This window comes from Phoenix dactylifera, chromosome 4, assembly GCF_051530095.1.
Source record: "Phoenix dactylifera cultivar Ajwa chromosome 4, Ajwa_hap1_PhDact_Kaust_v1.1, whole genome shotgun sequence".
Lineage (NCBI taxonomy): Eukaryota > Viridiplantae > Streptophyta > Magnoliopsida > Arecales > Arecaceae > Phoenix > Phoenix dactylifera.
In genome coordinates, this window is record NC_143193.1 from 23,659,662 (window position 1) to 23,679,506 (window position 19,845).

General features: G+C 40.1%; 1 protein-coding gene across 1 annotated transcript; it reads left to right on the forward strand.

The window, feature by feature from the left end:
• Positions 1 to 17,072: 17,072 nt before the first annotated feature.
• LOC149753737 (uncharacterized) lies at positions 17,073 to 19,193 on the forward strand. Its single transcript, XM_089930096.1, has 2 exons — positions 17,073 to 18,463; positions 18,562 to 19,193. Exons 1-2 carry the CDS (start codon positions 17,605 to 17,607, stop codon positions 18,576 to 18,578), a joined length of 876 nt encoding a protein of 291 aa, XP_089786222.1. The 5' UTR covers positions 17,073 to 17,604; the 3' UTR covers positions 18,579 to 19,193.
• The last annotated feature ends 652 nt before the right edge of the window (positions 19,194 to 19,845 follow it).

A 19,845-nucleotide genomic window follows, 5' to 3' on the forward strand; every position in this document is an offset into this window, starting at 1 on the left:
GCTAATCTGAGATTTATCATAAATATTTTCTAAAGTATCCCAGATCTCCTTAGCAGATAAACATGCAGAAATCTTATGAAATATAGATTCATGGATAGCACAATATAGAATGTTCATAGCATTAGCATTCAATTGTGCTAAGTCTTTTTCATTGACAGCTTGAGAGAGTGTATGAGAGTCATTTATAATGATACTCCATATTTTATAGTTTTGTGATTGAACAAAAATGCGCATGCGTGCTTTCCAATATGTGTAGTCTAAGCCATTAAGTAGTGGAGGTCTATCAATTAATTGTCCCTCTTCTAGAAAACTATCTATTTGAGTTGTCATGGTCTTTGGCTCTTGATCGTGAGATCAATAATTAATCTTAGAGCACCTGCTCTGATACCACTTGTTGCCCAGTAGATACAACCCAAGAGGGGGGGGGGTGAATTGGGTCTTTTAAAACTTTTAAGCTACTTCTAACACTTTTCAATTAATTATGCTAAGTTGTATAGTTGCACAGTGGAATTTAAACTTAGCAATACGTTGATTTATCGAATAAGACTTGATTAAGTAAATTGAATATGCTTGCAACTAAAGGATGCGCGGATAAGAGTTAAGCAGGCAATTTATCTAGGTAAGTAAGTGAGCAAGATAGACAATGACAAAAAGCATCACAAACACAACAAACATATAGTGGTTCGGTGCACCCCAGCACCTACATCCACTCTCCAAGACCTCTTGAGAATTTCACTATAATCCTACAGATTACAGCCGGTTGTTTTACAAGCTCACAACCCAACTTGTTGTTTTGCGAGATCACAACGAACTCGGTCAGTTTTCACAGGCTCACCGACTAGAACCAACCGATTATTTTCACGGGCTCACAATCCAACCCAGTTGGTTTTCCCAAAGGCTCACCAACCACAACCTTACACCGTTGGTTTTCCCCTTTGGCTCACCAACAAACCTTAACCCCTTGATTCAATCCCTTGATTGAATCAAGTTACAAGATATTAAAACAAAGGTTTAAAACAAATCAAAGCTTCTTAAACAAGCAAATATAACAATATAAACAAATAGGTAAAGAGAAGCCCTCAAACAAGTTGTGTAGATGAGGAAACTCGGCTTCTTCTTTACTTGACCCTCTTCTGATTTCGGACGAGGTAGAGGATCACTGAGGCAGCACACAGTTGGAGAGGAAGCTTTGGGATTCACTCGGATGCTCTTCTTCTCTCTATTTTGCTTTGAATGGCCCTTTTGTGCTTTTGGGAGATTTTTCTTTGAGATCTCTTTCCTAAATGTTTTCTCCCACTTCCATACCATCTCCCCTAGCTCTCCTCTTGATTTTATAGCTTTACATGTCGTGGAACCAGAAATCTAGCCGTTAGAGACAAAAATAGAGTCGTTGTCCACAGTCTGCAACTCCTGACAAAGTTTCCGTTGGGATCGGAGTCGACTCGCGCGATCTGGAGTCGACTCGATTGTAGCAGGAGTCGACTCATGCTTTTCTGGAGTCGGCTCGGCAACTGTTCCAGATTTGAATTAAAGTGGTCTTCTCGACTGGGAGTCGACTCGACTTAACCCGGAGTCGACTCGCCAAAATCTGGAGCTGACCTTGCACTTTTGGAGTCGGCTCATCCCAAGGAATCCATGGATGCATTTTTCAACTTTGCTTACTCGAGTCGACTCGAAAATTCTGGGAGTCGACTCGGTGCTCAGAGTCCGAACTCCCGAGCTTCTGTCTTTTGGCTCGTGCTGTCTCCGAGTCGACTCGAACTGTCTCGGAGTCGACTCGGCCCTCAGTATCCAAAAAATAGTCTTCTGTCTTTTGGGGTCGCGCTGCCTTGGAGTCGACTCGAACTGTCTTGGAGTCGACTCGCCTCTCAGGGACGAAAATGCCGTCTTCTGTCTTTGGGGTTGCGCTGCCTCGGTGTCGACTCGGATTTTGCGGGAGTCGACTCGGCTCTCAGTGTCTGAAATTGGCTCTCTGACTTTTTGCTTGTTTTCCTCTGGGAGTCGACTCTAGCTTCCTTTGGAGTCGACCTGCCAACCATCGGAGTCGACTCGAGTTCCTCAGGAGTCGACTCGGCTCTCAGGGTCCAAAATAGCTTCTCTGTGTTTCTGCCTTGTTACTCCCTGGAGTCGACTCGTACTATCCAGGAGTCGACTCGAGGACTATTCTTTTGGATTTTTCTTTGAATTTGCTCTTCCAACTTGAGTCCTTTGAACTTGAAACTTGGGTCAATAAATTGTAGCTTTCTTCCAACTTTTCTTGGGAGCTTTGGAGGCCTTCTTGTGTTCTTCCAACTTGCTATATTCCTTGCAAAATAACTATCTTTCTCCTTGCAACACAAACGTTAGTATTTATACTTCAAGGTTTTGTGATCATCAAAATCAATCTTTAAATCAATCTTTGGGTCATCAATATAAAACCCTTGGCCCTTTGTTAGGGCTGCATCCAGCCCTAGAGAGGAGATCAGCCTTCCATGGAGTGGTAGACGGCAGCAGCAGCACAGCAGCAGGCTTCCATCTTCATATAAAAATCTTTTCCTTCAATCCCACTCTTTCTATTCCCAAAATATCACAAAGTATTCTCTCCCTCTCTTTTCTCTCTTTTTTTTTTATTTTTTTCTTCGTGGGAACTTGGCTTCTCCCCTGTTCTCCCCGAATCCTGGAACCGGACCCCCAAAGCTTGCCTCTTCTCCGTGTGAAGCTCCCTCCTTTTGTAGCTGCAATCTCCTCCTCTCTCCTCTGTTTCGAATGAAGGATTAAGATGAACGAAAGCGGGATAAGGCAGATGACTTCTATCCTTTGTTCCTTGGATGTGGCAGTTATCTTGCGGATGATGATTTGAGTCTATCCGTGGCTGATGGAGCTGAACTTCGGTTGAGCAGCTGAGAACGGAAGAACGGCTGGGACGTTGGGACTGTTGTGATACGATGGGAAGAGGATAAGCTCTGTTTGGATGCCGTGAAGGCAGTGGGTGAGAGGAAGATGATAAATCACGGAGAATGGGGAGGATCTTGGTTTTGTTCCTTAGATGCGGAAGGGAAGAATGCTATCGTGGAGAGGATGGGATCTGAATCGTGGATGCAGAAGGATGGAGCTTATGGCTGATGGCTTGGAGCTAAGATTTGATCTGCGGATGATTCGGGAGGAACTCACGAACGGGAGGTACATGAAATAGGGGAGCTGGGATTCTTATGTTTTAATCTAGATTTGGTTCTGGATGACTGTCATAGAACAGGAAAGAGATGCGGGGGATTTGATGATGGTGGAGTTCGGGAGGATGAACTCGATTCGGTTGGGAACAGGGGAGATGATCCATGGGATTCGGTTGGTTACGGGATGAAGGCTGGAACTGGATGATTACGAATGGATTGCGCGTGAAACAGGGGAGAGTAGCTGGGAACGGATGCTTGGGCTTTATCCCGTGGGTGATGGAAGATGAGATTCTCGGACTAGGTGAATGTCGTGGACAAGGATGGAGCGCTGGCTTTGTTTGAAGCTGGAAAGCTTGCGGAATCTAACGGGATGAGGATTCTGGGAAGGGAGGATAAGTTCGGGAAGATACGGGAAGATACGGGAAGAGGACGCGGATGGGAGGAGATCTAATCCATTAGCTGCTGTGTTCTGTTTCCGTGAAGTTTGGGAAGAACAATCGGAAGCATGGGAGATGAAGATGAAGGAGATACGTGGGCTGCTGGGAACAGGGGAGTGATCGTTATCCATGGATGCTGGAAAGAATCCGAAGGAGGTTGGATCACGGAAGAAGAGGGAATGAGCTGGAACTTTATTCCGAAGGAAGAGGATGCTGGGATCTAGCGGAAGAAGCTGGATTTTTGAATCCATCCCGTGGATCATGCTGAGAAGGATGTGAATTTAATTTGGCTGGGTTGGTTCGGAAGAGATGGAGCTTAGATTCGGAATGGGATACGGGGGCTGGGAGTGTTGCTGTTAGCTGGGAACAAGACCTTTAGACGCGGGGAAGAATACACGTGATCTTGGATAGCCATGTGTTGAAAAGGGAATTGGGAAGTTTGGACATGTAGGGAGACTTGTTTTTGATAGGTGAATGTGCGAAGAAAAGAAAAGAATTTGATGAAGTGCAGTGTGGGTTTAAGCATCATTCAATTTGACTTGACCTACATACATAAGGCTTAATCAGTAAATACATAAGTAAATCTCGAATAATTTATTAAAATGCAATGATGAAGGTAACACAATTTTTTTAGTTAAATTTATAAAATATGTAAATTAAAATAATGATAAGTGCCATGAATAAGATATCAGTTTATGCATTATTTAGCACTTATCACACCCCCCAACCTACTTTTTGCTAGTCCTCGAGCAAAATAAAAACTAACTCACTTTCGCAGGAATCGCGATTGCATTTACCGTATGCAATAAGGCTTTAAACCCCTAGGTGGCCCTAGTGGACGAGTTTTGTCTCGTGAGGGTTTCCGGCTCAGATACCCACAAACTGCTGTTTAAAGAGTTTATTTTATAAAATCTAATTTCAAATGCATAAGTGCAAAGAATTTCAAAAGCACACAAAGTTTTAATTACTAAGTCAGCCCAAATCCTAGGTCAGTATGCAACTTAAGTTGAAGTCATTAAATTTCTGTTAGAGAGTTGTAAGGCATATTTATACTTGGGTGCTCAGTGATATCTGAACCATACACAAGCTAAGGCTTTAGATTCCCCAAAATACTGCTAAAGCTAGTAGTTTCCAAAAATTGATCGTATAAGACCTAATCACTGATTCAAAATCATCCTATCTTGCAGGATTTCGAGAGTTGTGGATATTTACTTTAATACCTCATGGGCTTTATCTGTAATATTCCAGTTTACTCGAATTTTTACAACGACGGCTTTCACACTATCGTCTTTTTCAAGGTCAATATTATTTTCTCTTTCTCTATTTTTTTTTATTTATTTTAAATAAATTATGCACTTTTACTCTTGTAATGATTCCTCCGTGTAGCGAGCATTCAGTCAACACTCCCACACCAGATGGCGTAAGGTGTTGGGCATCAAGACTCCCCTACGGACCTATGCTCGGGTTCCTCATACAAGCCCGCTGACCTTTGACAATAGGTAGCCCTTTTCGATGTACCTGACTAAATTCACTTCTTCTCTTTTTTTTCTTTTTTCTTTTTTTTTAAACATTGGATAATAGTGAATTAGATAGGAATGATTCATCAGGACTCAAGGTTGCTACCAAACTTATCAACATAATGTTGAACCTAACCCTTAGAAGTGCAGGCCATGTGTGCTGTGAAATTTCAAAGTAAAAATTATCTTACAACTCGCTAAAAGAACTTTTAATAAAAAGAACTCATATTGTCTTACTCCTGACTAGTCATTGGGCTTTTTTAGATTTTATATACTTTGTGTGATTATCATTTCAGCACTAAGGCATAGAAATTAGGTTTTTTTTTTTTTGAAATTCACTTTTTTTTTTGAAATTCACTTAAAAATGTGAAAATGCGAAAAATTCCTTCAAGAATTCGAATCCTATACCCCCCAACCTAGATCAGACATTGTCCTCAATGTTTTTTTTTTGAATATTATATTATTATTTTTATTGTTTTATATATTTTTTTATTTTGGACGAAAATATGATGCATATGGAGGATAGAAGCATTTTACGTAGTTGCATCAGTAATATGAGGGATCCTGTTAAGAAAATAAAAAAAATGCGACAAGAAAATATGCAAAAATAACCTACGAGAATTGGGTTGCCTCCCAACAAGCGCTAAGTTTAACGTCTTCAGCCAGACGCAGTGCATCCTTATCAAATCATACCGGGTTCATGCGGGGTTCTCCAAGGAAGAAAATTTGTAGAAGACTGATTGTTGGGCAGGAAGTTGACTGCTTCTATGGCCTTGTCTATATCAAAGTCAAAATAGGCCAAGTATGTTTTCAGAGGGTTATCTGCCAAAATATAGGAAAGGGTTTCTTCTACAAGATCGTCCATTTTGTCTATTAGGAAGCACTCAATTTTCTTTGCAGGTTGATCAGAGGCACGAAATATATTTAACTTGACCTTCATATTCCCAAAGGATATATTCATCACCCCAGTTCTACAATTTATACTCGCATTGGCTGTAGCTAGAAAGGGGCGCCCAAGGATCACGGGGATTTGTTTCTTAGGATTAGGCTCATGTTCCATATCAAGGACGATAAAATCTACTGAAAAATAGAATTTGTCTACCTTGACAAGAACATCTTCAATTATCCCACGTGGTGTTTTTACAGATCGATCAGCCAATTGAAGGGATACCGAGGTTGGTTTTAACTCACCTAACCCAAGTTTCTCATAAACTGAGTAAGGTAAAAGGTTGATACTTGCCCCTAGATCTAAGAGTGCTCGATCAATGAAATTATTTCCTAAGACACAGGAGATGGTGGGAGCACCAGGATCTTTAAATTTTGGAGGGGTGTTGTGTTGGAGAATAGAACTCACTTGCTCAGTTAGGAAGACCTTTTTAGGCACATGTGTCCTAGATTTTCGCTTTGGGTACAAAAGTCTTTGAGAAATTTGGCATAGGAGGGAACTTGTCTAATAGCATCAAGAAGCGGGAGGTTGATTTTGACTTGTTTGAAAACCTCCATCATCTCCTCTAGTGAAGTTCCCTTTTTTCCAAAGGGAGAGGGTGAATTAAGAGCTTCAGAAAATGGGGCCTTTGGGATATGAGTTTTGGCAGAAGGTGGACTAGCTGAAGAAGAAGAAGAAGGTTTTAGATTTTCATTTGACATATTTCTATCCTCTTCTTTACCTTCCTTATTGTTATCCTCTCCAATCCTATTGTCTACTATACGTCCACTCCTTAGGATAGTCAAAGCATTGGCTTGTTCATGATGAATTGTATTTAGTTGATTTTCTTGAGCCATGTATTGTCCCCTAGGATTACTCACTGGTTGGCTTGGAAGTTTTCCTTCCTCTCGCTTGTTCAGTGCATTAGCTAGTTGCCCCATTTGGGATTCTAGCTTGGCGATGGATTGCGTGTGAGAGTGCACCAATTGTGTAATGGTTTCCAAACCTTGAAGGGAGGTCAACACTTTCTCCTCAAAGGCTGTGTTTCTATGGGGTGGAGGAGGAGTGTGTTGAAATTGAGTCGAAGGACGGTAGGGATTAATATTCTGGAATGGTTGAAAGTTTTGGGAATAAGGTTGGGAAGTATTGGGAGTCTGCTGCTTCCAAGAGAAGTTTGGATGGTTGCGCCATCCCGGGTTATAAGTAGTGGAATATGGATCATTACCCGGTCGGGACTGTGTTTGAGCAGCGTTGACTTGTTCTTGCACAAATTCAGGGAATTGAGCTGCCGAAGGGCATTCATGAATAGGGTGAGACGGGCTAGAACAAAGAGCACAGACTTGTGCTTGGGAAAAATTTGGAAGCTGTTCTCTAGACATTATCTGGTCCAACTTGCGGGACAGTGCATCTACTTTGTCAGATAGACCTATGGACTGGCTAACTTCATATATGGTCCCTTTTCTTTGAGAACTCGGGGGTGCTTGACGAGCAGAGGAAGCATGATGGAGAGAATTTTCATTAAGGTTTTCAAATAATTGACATGCCTCATGGTCGCTTTTAAGCATGAAAGTACCCCCGCATGCGGTATCGATCATCTGACGGTTTCGTTCAGTCAATCCGTCATAGAAATATTGCACTAATTGCCATTTGGGTATTTGATGATGCGGGCATTTTCGGAGCAAGTCTCTAAATTTTTTTCAAGTTTCATGAAATTCTTCCCCGTCAGATTGGGAGAAGCTCGTGATAGCACGCCGAAATTGGTTTGTTCTTCCTATGGAAAAATATTTTTTTAGAAATTCATGTTGCATTTGAGCCCATGAAAGAATGGAATTGGCTTCTAATGAATGAAGCCACTGCTTAGCTATATCCTTAAGGGAAAAGGGAAACAGCCTAAGTTTCAGAGCATCATCAGTGAAGTTCTGAATTTTGACAGTAGTGCAGATCTCAAGAAATTCATCCAAATGTTTATATGGGTCTTCATTGTTAAGTCCATAAAAAGAGGGAAGCATTTGGATGACACTAGACTTAATTTCAAAATGTGCAGCAGCGGTGGTATCAGGTAGTCGAATACAAGATGGAGAGGTATAAATGGAAGGAGTGAAGTACTCCTTTAGGAGTTTGGGTTGTTCTTCAGCCATCTCTATAAGTGGTGTAGATCCTATGGTTCTATAGGTACGGATTTCGGCTCGAAGGGCCCTAATAGAACGCTTTATTTCAGAATCAAAAGGTACTAATTCAGGAGATCTGGAACGACACCCTAGCATACACTAATGCTTTTCTAATCAGTCAAGTGCGGTCAAGCATGCATTAAAAGAAAAAGACTTCAAATCCTTATGTTTGCCCTAAAATCACTAGACAGCTCCTAACTGGTTTGAAGAGGGCACCTAAGCCTCCAATCCGGTCTAATGAACTGAGTTGACCAGGTAAGCTCCCAGGTAAGTGGGGGGGTCACGATGCATTGCAAAGGTCCCACTTAAAAACCACTTGCCTCGAACAGATGAACTATCTCCCTTGGGACAAAGCTTGCCTAGACATCAACTGAGCCACAGAGCGAAATTGGTGCAACTTTCGGTGATCTTCGTCCTATTGAGCTCGAATGTCCCTAGGGGCCAACGTCTAATTGATTTTAATTAACGTGATGGATATGTGAGAATTGGTTCACCTAATTTGGGCAAGAATCTGGTGATGAAATCCAGTTCTTATCTTGTAGGGGTGATTGCCCTTACTATGTGCGGATTAATTGGTGTATGTGTATCAAGCATGCATTCACACTTTTGCTGAATTTAAAATCAAACAATCACCACAAAAGGAAATTTAAATAAGAAAGGTTTAGAGGTTACCAAAGGAAATTTTTCCAGCAATTTTGAAAAAAAAATTTAGGCAAACCTCGACAGCATTCCTTTTCCAGCAGTTCCCTTTTTGATTGTCCCAGATGCTCTCTTTGATTCCTGATCAAATCATACAAAAAAAAAAACTCAGAAATTAGTAAGAGAGAAAAAAGGGATAAGTAAAGTAACAAAAATAGAAAATATTTTTTTAGATATATATATATATATTATCATTATTATATTTTTATTTATTTTTTTAATGTTTTTTTTATGAAAAGAAAAACAACTATGCTAGCAATCCCCGGCAACGGCGCCAAAAATTGATAGTCAAATTTTAAGACCACGCAATAGCACGTATCTAGTAGGATAGTGATTACGGGTATCGATTCACCGGGATTGGGGTATAATTATTTTCTTAAAATAAAAATATTTAAAAGGATGAGTTTGTGAAGACTATTAAACTAAGCAATTTAATAAAGGAAAATGCAATTAAAGGGATATCAGTTTAAGGGAACCTAGGGCAAGGAATCCACCACTAACATCGAGACAAGGGTTATTTATATTTTAATTTCTTCTTGGATAAATATGCAAATTGGCTACAAGCCTAATAAGCATTTAAATAAAAATTTACAAAAGTAATTTAGGCATAATCCATCTTTAGTTAGCATGAAATGTCTACCCTAATCTAAGGTGGCAGCACATCGCATCTTCCTTAAGCATGGACTATCTTATATTTACTTAGTAATCATGAAGAGCAGTTGTATAAACTTCACATTTAAAATCACAGAAATTAAATATGAGATGAAATAAAATATTCATTAGAAGCAAAATAAGGTTTATACAACTCCAAGAATAGAAATCAAAAATATAAAACCCTTGGCCCTTTGTTAGGGCTGCATCCAGCCCTAGAGAGGAGATCAGCCTTCCATGGAGTGGTAGACGGCAGCAGCAGGCTTCCATCTTCATATAAAAATCTTTTCCTTCAATCCCACTCTTTCTATTCCCAAAATATCACAAAGTATTCTCTCCCTCTCTCTTCTCTCTTTTTTTTTTTATTTTTTTCTTCGTGGGAACTTGGCTTCTCCCCTGTTCTCCCCGGATCCTGGAACCGGACCCCCAAAGCTTGCCTCTTCTCCGTGTGAAGCTCCCTCCTTTTATAGCTGCAATCTCCTCCTCTCTCCTCTGTTTCGAATGAAGGATTAAGATGAACGAAAGCGGGATAAGGCAGATGACTTCTATCCTTTGTTCCTTGGATGTGGCAGTTATCTTGCGGATGATGATTTGAGTCTATCCGTGGCTGATGGAGCTGAACTTCGGTTGAGCAGCTGAGAACGGAAGAACGGCTGGGACGTTGGGACTGTTGTGATACGATGGGAAGAGGATAAGCTCTGTTTGGATGCCGTGAAGGCAGTGGGTGAGAGGAAGATGATAAATCGCGGAGAATGGGGAGGATCTTGGTTTTGTTCCTTAGATGCGGAAGGGAAGAATGCTATCGTGGAGAGGATGGGATTTGAATCGTGGATGCAGAAGGATGGAGCTTACGGCTGATGGCTTGGAGCTAAGATTTGATCTGCGGATGATTCGGGAGGAACTCAAGAACGGGATGTACATGAAACAGGGGAGCTGGGATTCTTATGTTTTAATCTAGATTTGGTTCTGGATGACTGTCATAGAACAGGAAAGAGATGCGGGGGATTTGATGATGGTGGAGTTCGGGAGGATGAACTCGATTCGGTTGGGAACAGGGGAGATGATCCATGGGATTCGGTTGGTTACGGGATGAAGGCTGGAACTGGATGATTACGAATGGATTGCGCGTGAAACAGGGGAGAGTAGCTGGGAACGGATGCTTGGGCTTTATCCCGTGGGTGATGGAAGATGAGATTCTCGGACTGGGTGAATGTCGTGGACGAGGATGGAGCGCTGGCTTTGTTTGAAGCTGGAAAGCTTGCGGAATCTAACGGGATGAGGATTCTGGGAAGGGAGGATAAGTTCGGGAAGATATGGGAAGATACGGGAAGAGGACGCGGATGGGAGGAGATCTAATCCATTAGCTGCTGTGTTCTGTTTCCGTGAAGTTTGGGAAGAACAATCGGAAGCATGGGAGATGAAGATGAAGGAGATACGTGGGCTGCTGGGAACAGGGGAGTGATCGTTATCCATGGATGCTGGAAAGAATCCGAAGGAGGTTGGATCACGGAAGAAGAGGGAATGAGCTGGAACTTTATTCCGAAGGAAGAGGATGCTGGGATCTAGCGGAAGAAGCTGGATTTTTGAATCCATCCCGTGGATCATGCTGAGAAGGATGTGAATTTAATTTGGCTGGGTTGGTTCGGAAGAGATGGAGCTTAGATTCGGAATGGGATACGGGGGCTGGGAGTGTTGCTGTTAGCTGGGAACAAGACCTTTAGACGCGGGGAAGAATACACGTGATCTTGGATAGCCATGTGTTGAAAAGGGAATTGGGAAGTTTGGACATGTAGGGAGACTTGTTTTTGATAGGTGAATGTGCGAAGAAAAGAAAAGAATTTGATGAAGTGCAGTGTGGGTTTAAGCATCATTCAATTTGACTTGACCTACATACATAAGGCTTAATCAGTAAATACATAAGTAAATCTCAAATAATTTATTAAAATGCAATGATGAAGGTAACACAATTTTTTTAGTTAAATTTATAAAATATGTAAATTAAAATAATGATAAGTGCCATGAATAAGATATCAGTTTATGCATTATTTAGCACTTATCAATAGATCTAAAAGGATGCTAGGCTTGTCTCAGTCTAAGTACATAGATCGTGTGCTGAAAAGATTCAGCATGGAAGGAAGTAAAAGAGGTTACTTACCTATGAGTCATGGCATACGTCTCTCTAAGAAGATGTCTCCTAAGACATCTGAAGAGAGGAATAGAATGAATTCTATTCCCTATGCTTCGGCAGTAGGACCAATTATGTATGCTATGCTATGTACTAGGCCTGATGTTGCTTATGCCTTAGGCATAACAAGCAGATTCCAGGCTGATCCAGGAGAGAATCATTGGATAGCTATGAAAAATATTCTTAAGTACTTAAGAAGGCTAAAGATATTTTTCTAGTTTATGGAGGATCTGAGTTGAAACTAGAAGGATTTTCTGATTCTAGTTTTCAATCAGACCCAGATGATAGCAAGTCCACTTCAGGGTATGTCTTTACCCTAAATAGTGGTGCAGTGAGCTGGAAGAGTTCCAAGCAGCAAACTGTAGCTGACTCAACTACTGAGGCAGAATACATCGCTGTAAGTGAAGCCGCTAAGGAAGCTGTCTGGATGAAGAAGTTCATCTCTGAGTTGGGAGTAGTTCCTGAGATTGCTGGACCAGTTTCAGTTTATTGTGACAACACTGGAGCTGTTGCTCAAGCAAAGGAACCAAGGTCTCATCACAAATCCAAGCACATTCTAAGATGCTTCCACCTCATTCGAGAGATCGTCGAGAGACAAGACATAGTCATTGAACGAGTAGACACAAAGAACAACTTAGCAGACCCGTTCACTAAAGCTCTACCACAACAGCAGTTCGATCGCCACCTCGATTGTATGGGGATGAAATATAAGGGCGATTGGCTTTAGTGCAAGTGGGAGATTGAAAGAGTAGATGCCCTACAAGCCAATCGTAATATGTATTGTGAAGGATTTTTTTTTGATTTTCCAAATCATGTACATGACATTTAATATAAATAAAGGCATTGTGTTTCATCATATGCTGTTGATTATATTTGTGATGAACCCCTTAGATTAAGGCAATGATTTTGAGGCTATAATGAGATCATACTAGTGAGATCTAAAATCCTAAAACCCTAATCTTAAATATTCCCAGTCATTGGTACACTGAGTCGGGGATCAATGTTTACCGGAAAGACTGGCACATCTTATGTATGCTCGATGCAGAGGGTGATTGATCTCACAATCACTTGTGTGGAGACACTAATACAAAGATGTGGGTGCTCATTAGAGAAATGAGTTCACTGAATTGACCTACAAAGAAAAATCTTATGAAGTCTTACTTACATGTCAAAAGATGATTCTCTTAGTGGGAGTTGTGCAACTAATCCTTTGACCTGAGATCACCATAGTATCTTGTGCACATAAATCCATTTTTTGGTTTCCACTCATTCATGACAATAAGTTATGTACGAGGTCTTCTGGATATGGTAGATTGTGTACGAAGGTTATGAGTAGGTCAACAAGAAATTAATCACTTCTAGTAAGAGAAGATTGCATCCTATTTATTCTAATCATATGATAATTCAGGAAGCCTTTGATCAAAGCACAATAAAAATTAGAAAGAGTTTCTAATGTTTCATTATTCGAATTATCATTAGAAGATAGAGAAATATATGAATATGAAATTGAGTTTGACATATATTCATACTCATATACATATTCGGGATGCAGTTTGTTTAAAGGATTGAATTGAATGGTAACTTGCCACTGAAGGGTATTTTTGGTATTTCCACCAAATTCCATATTTTTCGGGTAGACATGATACGTTGCTAGACGTCAATCTTGTCTTATAGGTTTGATCGAATTAAAGAGTTAAATTCGATCACCAATTAGAAAGGATTCTAATTGTTAAGTTCGGGTTCGCGCAGTTTGGACTTAAATCGATTAGAAGAGTTCTAATCAAGTTGGGTCAACTTGCACTCACACCTATTGCTGGCTAAGTATGGAACCTAATGGGTCACACACAAGAAAACTTATAAAGGGTCTAATTGGATTAGATCATGTTTGCAAGATAGACATCCAAGCAGGTGTTGCAAACCCTTAGCTCTTGATTCGAATTGGATTCGAATCCGATTCTTAATTGATCTAATTTAATTAGATCATGTTCTAATATGGGTTAGCCAAGATGTTGGGAATTGTGTCCCAAAGCCAATTTTTTAATTGTAAGAAATTGAATTATGTATATGTTTTATTAAAATGAATAAAAGTTTATTCTGGCAATTTTCTATTTATCACAAGTGTTGCATCTTCAAATTGAACTCCTGTGTATTGTGATGAAGTCCTTAGGACTAATTTAGTGGATAAAAGAGGTTTTATCATTTAGTCCTTAAACCAGTTCGCGACCAAATGACGAGCTGTCAATTGGACGATAGCTATGTCAAGTATAGGTCGTTGTGTGCCATTTAGTTGGTTGTCCTCTTAAACCAAGGAGTGTGGAGACACTGTATGGCATACAGGTGAGATGTAGGAGTACATCGTCACTGAATAGTGACTCACCTGCGTAGCACTCCACTGTCGGGAGTTAGCTCGTAAAACGTATGGGCATAAGTACCCCTTAGACCTGAGACTGTCACGGTGACTTGCAAGCAACTCACTGTACTTAGGCACTGGATGACCTGAATTTCTAATTCAGGGATCGGAAGGATGCTGGGTGCAGTCAAGTACTCGCGAAGTCTGTGTATGAGTCAAGATGGGATTGACCGCTCCAGATTTTAGGAGTTGATGTCTCACTGTATTTCAATTCAGTAAAACCTTGGCCAGGGTAAACCAAGTGATAGGTCACTTGATTTGATTATTTGAAATACACTATGGATGACCGGACCCAGAGGTCGACAGTCCTCTCTAAGGTCATCTTGAGCATCGAAGGTCATAGGGATGAATTATGCAACAACCATACGTCTAGGTTCTTGAATGTTGCTTTGCATATTCGACCTATCCGGACGTCGGGTATCATTGCTAGATGGTCACCTCGATTAGTGTATGGAGTAGTCCATGTACTACCGGCTTAGTGTTCGAACCTATCGGAGTCACGCACATAAGTCAAGTTAAGTAGGAAGGACTTGATCCAATTTAATTGAGAATTAAATTGTGGATCATTTGAGATTTGATTTTGTCTATGTTCAGCTAGCACTGAACATGAGGTACATACTGAATTTCATGGATGTGTATTTAATTATGTCTGTATTCTGGCTTAATCAAGTTTCAATTAATGTAATTGAAATTGATTTGGACTCATTTGTTGAGTTTGTTTTTGAATTGGATTCAAATGAATGTAATTGGGTTTCATGATGATTTTATTAGAATTTATTCCATATTTATTCTAGTCCAAGTGTGACTTGGATTGATCCGAAAATTGAACTAATTGGAGTTCACATGAATCAGATTCATGTGGAATTTTTCCGGATCCAAAATCTTTCAAATTGGTCTTCAATTTGGTTTAGAACCAATGATGGACCCAAACCCATTTGATTCAGCCCATTTGAATTAACCCATTTAAGTCAAGTCTGAAAATTTACGTTTTTGCCCCTCAAATTTAATGACACGGGTTGTTCTGGTTTCTTCCTCGGTCCATGGACTGATTTCTCTGCATATCATCTCCCGTGGACCGCTTTTTCCTTCTTCTTCCGAACTCATCATAGGGCGCTTGATCTTCCCTCTTTCGGCTACCATTTGAAGATCCGAAGAGACGTGTCTCTTCGGTTTTGAAACCTCTTTAACATAGGACTGATTTAATTGAAATCAAACGGTTCAAAAATTCAATAAAATCGTGAAACGTTTGGCGTTCACTCTTCCCTTTTGCCGTTTTCTCTTCCCTGGTTCAGCCTTTTCTTTGCCTATAAATAGGCTGGGGTTCTCTTCATTCTTTGCTAGAGATTTGATCTGGGGAGAGGGGAGATTCGTGATCTTTTGAGTAGCTTGAAAAGAGAGGAAAAGGAAACGGGAAGAAAGAGGAAAAGGAAACGGGAAGAAAGAGGAAAAGAAAGAAAAAAAGAAAAAAAAAAAAGGGAAGAAAGAATTTTTGAAATTCTTTTCTTCCAAGGGTTTATTTGCAAAAGGGTTTTTGCACTATACAGACATCATCCTACCTTCCTGCATTTCTTGGCGTGCGTGTGAAGTAGAGGGTCCGTACATCCGGGCCTTGCATTGCACCAGATCCATCAGTACCAGATCCGGCACCAGATCCAGTTCCAGATCCAGTTTCCGATCCAGTACCAGATCTTGCATCTGATCCAGTATCTGATCCAGCACTTGGCCCTGTACCAGATTCTGTTCCTGAGTACCTTGACCATCTTCCGCTGCGGGATTGAGGTATGGTAAACATAATATAGTTATGTTATTTATTTATACTTGTTATAAATAAATAGATAAAATTTTAAAACTGATTTTCTGACCTGGCATCCGATTTTATCGGATTTTGCGGGATATTTTTCCTTCAACTGGTATCAGAGCCAGGTTGGCCGATGGAATTGGCCTATAATATCTAGAATTGTGCATGATTTAATTTTTAAATTTAGATTAGATCTAGATTTATTGATAAAATATCAATCTTGTGCTGAATTATAAGGTTGTCCTGCTATAAGGTTAACCCCTTATAGTGAAAAGGTTGTCCTAGCACAAAATTGAGATTAATTTGTATCATAAAATAAATAGTTTATTTTTGTGAAATTATGCATAATTGATGTTTATGAAATTTCAGTTTTAAATTTATTATGACCATAAAGTTTAAATATAAATTGTTTATATTTGGAATAAATTGACACCTTGAATCCATGATCATAATACATTTAATAAAGAATTAAATGTTGAATTTAAAATTTAAAATTTGAATTTCAAATAAAGATTTAAAATTCAAAATTTGAAATTCGAATTAAAATTTAAATTTGAACATGGATTTTGGGGCATGGGTTAGCACAATCAGATTAGTTGATTAGGTTAGACCTAATGTTAGAATTGAATTGGAATCAATAGTTGTATTAGACTAAATTCATTTTTCTAATTTGATTAAACTCAATAGTTTTGTTGATCATGTCCAAACACTTCAATTGGATCTGATTGTGGCTCAGTGGTCGAGCCTGAGTTCTTAATGACTATCTAAATCAACTTGACATACCATTTGGTGTCTAAGGCAAGTTGGATCTACGGTTATTAATTGGGGCTACCTCTTTCCTGGCCAACTCTGTTGGTGTCTAGGAAAGACGGTTAATGGCGGAACCCTCCCGTGATCTCTCTTACCTGGCCAAAGTGGTCGTTCAAGCTTTGATTTAGATATCTTGAGACTTGGTACTCACCCATGTCAATAAGAAAATCAGTATGACTGATTTAGATGTCCATAGACCAATGAAATTCTATGTCCTCTATATGACTCAGTGCAGTCAGTGGGAGGATATAGAATTATCAGTCTCTCTAAAATCCTCTAAATTATTAGGTCCTTAAAATAATATAGTTATATAGATAACTAGGTCATAGCCTCCCATTAAAATGGATGATAATTGGTCCAGTATTCCAGTTGGACATGCAGGACGCTTCCGTCTGGTGTTCATCTGAATATTGGAATTATCCTTCATTATATGATAGCTCTTTGAGCTATCTGATTGTGATTAGGTTGGCCGAGCTTTCCTCGGGCCTGATCATACATTAGGTAGTGTCATCGAGTTAGTTCATTAATGGTTGGATCTGACCAGGATTTTCAGTGGAGGCCTCCGCCTACTGATTACCACCTGGGGCAAAATAAAATACTAGAAATTATTTAGAGAAATAATTGGTAATGTACCTACCCTTAGATGCATATGGGTTGGCCGAGCTTTCCTCGGGCCTGTATACAGTCCATGTGGATTCTAGTACCCGCTAAGGAATTAAAGTAATTCCTCGAATTAAAGGTAGAGGCTATTAATTCGATTAAAATAGTGGGAGAAAACTTTAGACTAAAGTCCAAGTCTTTAGGATTAAATAAATCATATACTGATTAGTTGGGTTTTTCCTTTATTTTTCAGATATGGCTAACTCATTGTCCCTCCGAACACTATTAGACAATGATAAGCTTAATGGACCTAACTTCGATAGCTGGTATCGAAAGATGAAAATAGTATTGGAGCATGAGCGGATCCTGTATGTGATATCGGATCCTGCACCTGAGGAACCTGCAGCCAATGCACCACGTGCAATCAGAGACGCTTATCAGAAGTGGCTCAACGATCGCACTACAGTGCGTTGCATCATGAGGGCCTCGATGAATGATGAGTTTAGTCGTAAATTCGAGGAAGCGCAGCCAGTGGAAATCCTTCAAATGTTGAAGGAGTCTTTCGGTACACCTGATGATGTTGAACGACATAAGACCTCCTGCGCTATATTCAATGCCCGCATGAGGGAAGGGGCATCGGTCACCGATCATGTATTGTACATGGTCGAACAAATTGATCGCCTAAGTAAACTTGGCTTTCCTTTGCATGAGCAATTGGGCAAGGATGCCATTTTGAATTCACTTCCTAAGTCCTACCTGACCTTCCTTAGTCATTATAGAATGACTAAACCTGAAGTATCCTATCATGGTTTGCTAGGATTACTGCAGACCTATGAGAAGGATCACCAACTCAAAAAGGAGTCGGTGAATGTGGTAGGTGGGACTTCTGCAGGACTTTCTTCCTTTAAGAAAGGAAAGAAGAAGAAGGTGCAGAAAGCTCGTGCTGGGGTCTCTAAGCCCAAACAGACTATGAAGCGGAAATCTGATCAGAGTAAGGCAGAATGCTTCTTCTGCAAGAAGCAGGGTCACTGGAAGCGGAACTGTCCGGCTTATTTAGCGTCCCTTGATCCAAACAGGCCAAAGAAGAAAATGCAGCAAACAGTTGCTGCACAAGGTAATTATATGATAACACCTTGTAATTTTTCTGTTTATGATTCTACTACCTGGGTATTGGATACCGGAAGTCCAATTAATATTTGCAATTCTTTGCAGGGACTTCAAGTAAGTAGAAGATTCAAGAACGGCGATCGATTCCTAAATGTTGGTGATGGAAGATCTGTTCCAGTCCTAGCTTTAGGAGTCATTGAGTTGTTTTTTGAGTCTGGAGTAGTTATGTTAGATGATTGTCACTTTTGTCCAGCATTCTTGATGAATGTCATCTCTGTAGGCTTTTTGGCCAAGAATGGTTATACCTTTTATATAAATGAAAGATTTTGTGATATCATTTTGAATGATACTAAAATTTTCAGTGGACAAATGAAATATGGCATTTATACTCTATCATTGCCTGTGAATGTAATGTACACATCTAATAAATACCCTAAATTAGATAAAGTCAATGAAACCTATTTATGGCATTGCCGGCTTGGTCATATAAACAAAAACAGGATAAACAGGTTAGCCCAACAAGGCATTTTAGAAATCAACGATTGTGAATCATTGCCAACTTGTGAATCCTGTCTTCTGGGTAAAATGACCAAGTCACCTTTTTCTGGAAAGGGTGAACGAGCCAGCGATGTTCTTGGCCTCATACATACTGATGTATGTGGACCTATGAACGTAAGTGCCAAAGGTGATTATGCCTACTTCATAACCTTCACAGATGACCTATCCAGGTTTGGGTATGTCTATCTGATGAAGCATAAGTCGGAATCATTTGAAATGTTCAAACGATTTCGTAATGAAGTAGAAAAACAGACTGGAAAGAGTATTAAGATCCTTCGGTCAGACTGAGGAGGAGAATACCTTTCCGGTGATTTCTTGACTTATCTAGAGGAGAATGGGATTCTCTCACAATGGACCCCTCCAGGAACACCTCAGCATAATGGTGTATCCGAAAGGAGGAATCGAACTCTGTTAGACATGGTTCGATCCATGATGGGGTTTACTAGTCTGTCTCTATCTTTTTGGGGTTATGCTTTAGAGTCTGCGTGTATAATACTAAATAAGGTTCCAAGTAAGTCTGTTGAGAAGACTCCATATGAGATATGGACTGGGCGTAAGCCGACACTTTCATACCTTAGGGTTTGGGGATGTCCGGCTTATGTTAAACGTTCTCAAACTGACAAACTTGGTCCTAGGTCCGATAAGTGTTATTTTGTAGGGTACCCCAAGCAAACTAGGGGTTATTACTTTTACCTTCCTAATGAACAAAAGGTGTTCGTAAGACTTAAGGCAACATTTTTGGAAAAGGAATTCCTTGGTGAAGGAATTGTTGCCTCTAAGGTTGAACTTAGTGAAGTTCAGCAGGTGGAAGATTTAACACAATCTACTGAA

What these genes read in the sequence shown, in the direction of transcription:
- LOC149753737 (XM_089930096.1), top strand. Translation starts at nt 17,605, where the DNA reads ATGGCTAACTCATTGTCCCTCCGAACACTATTAGACAATGATAAGCTT.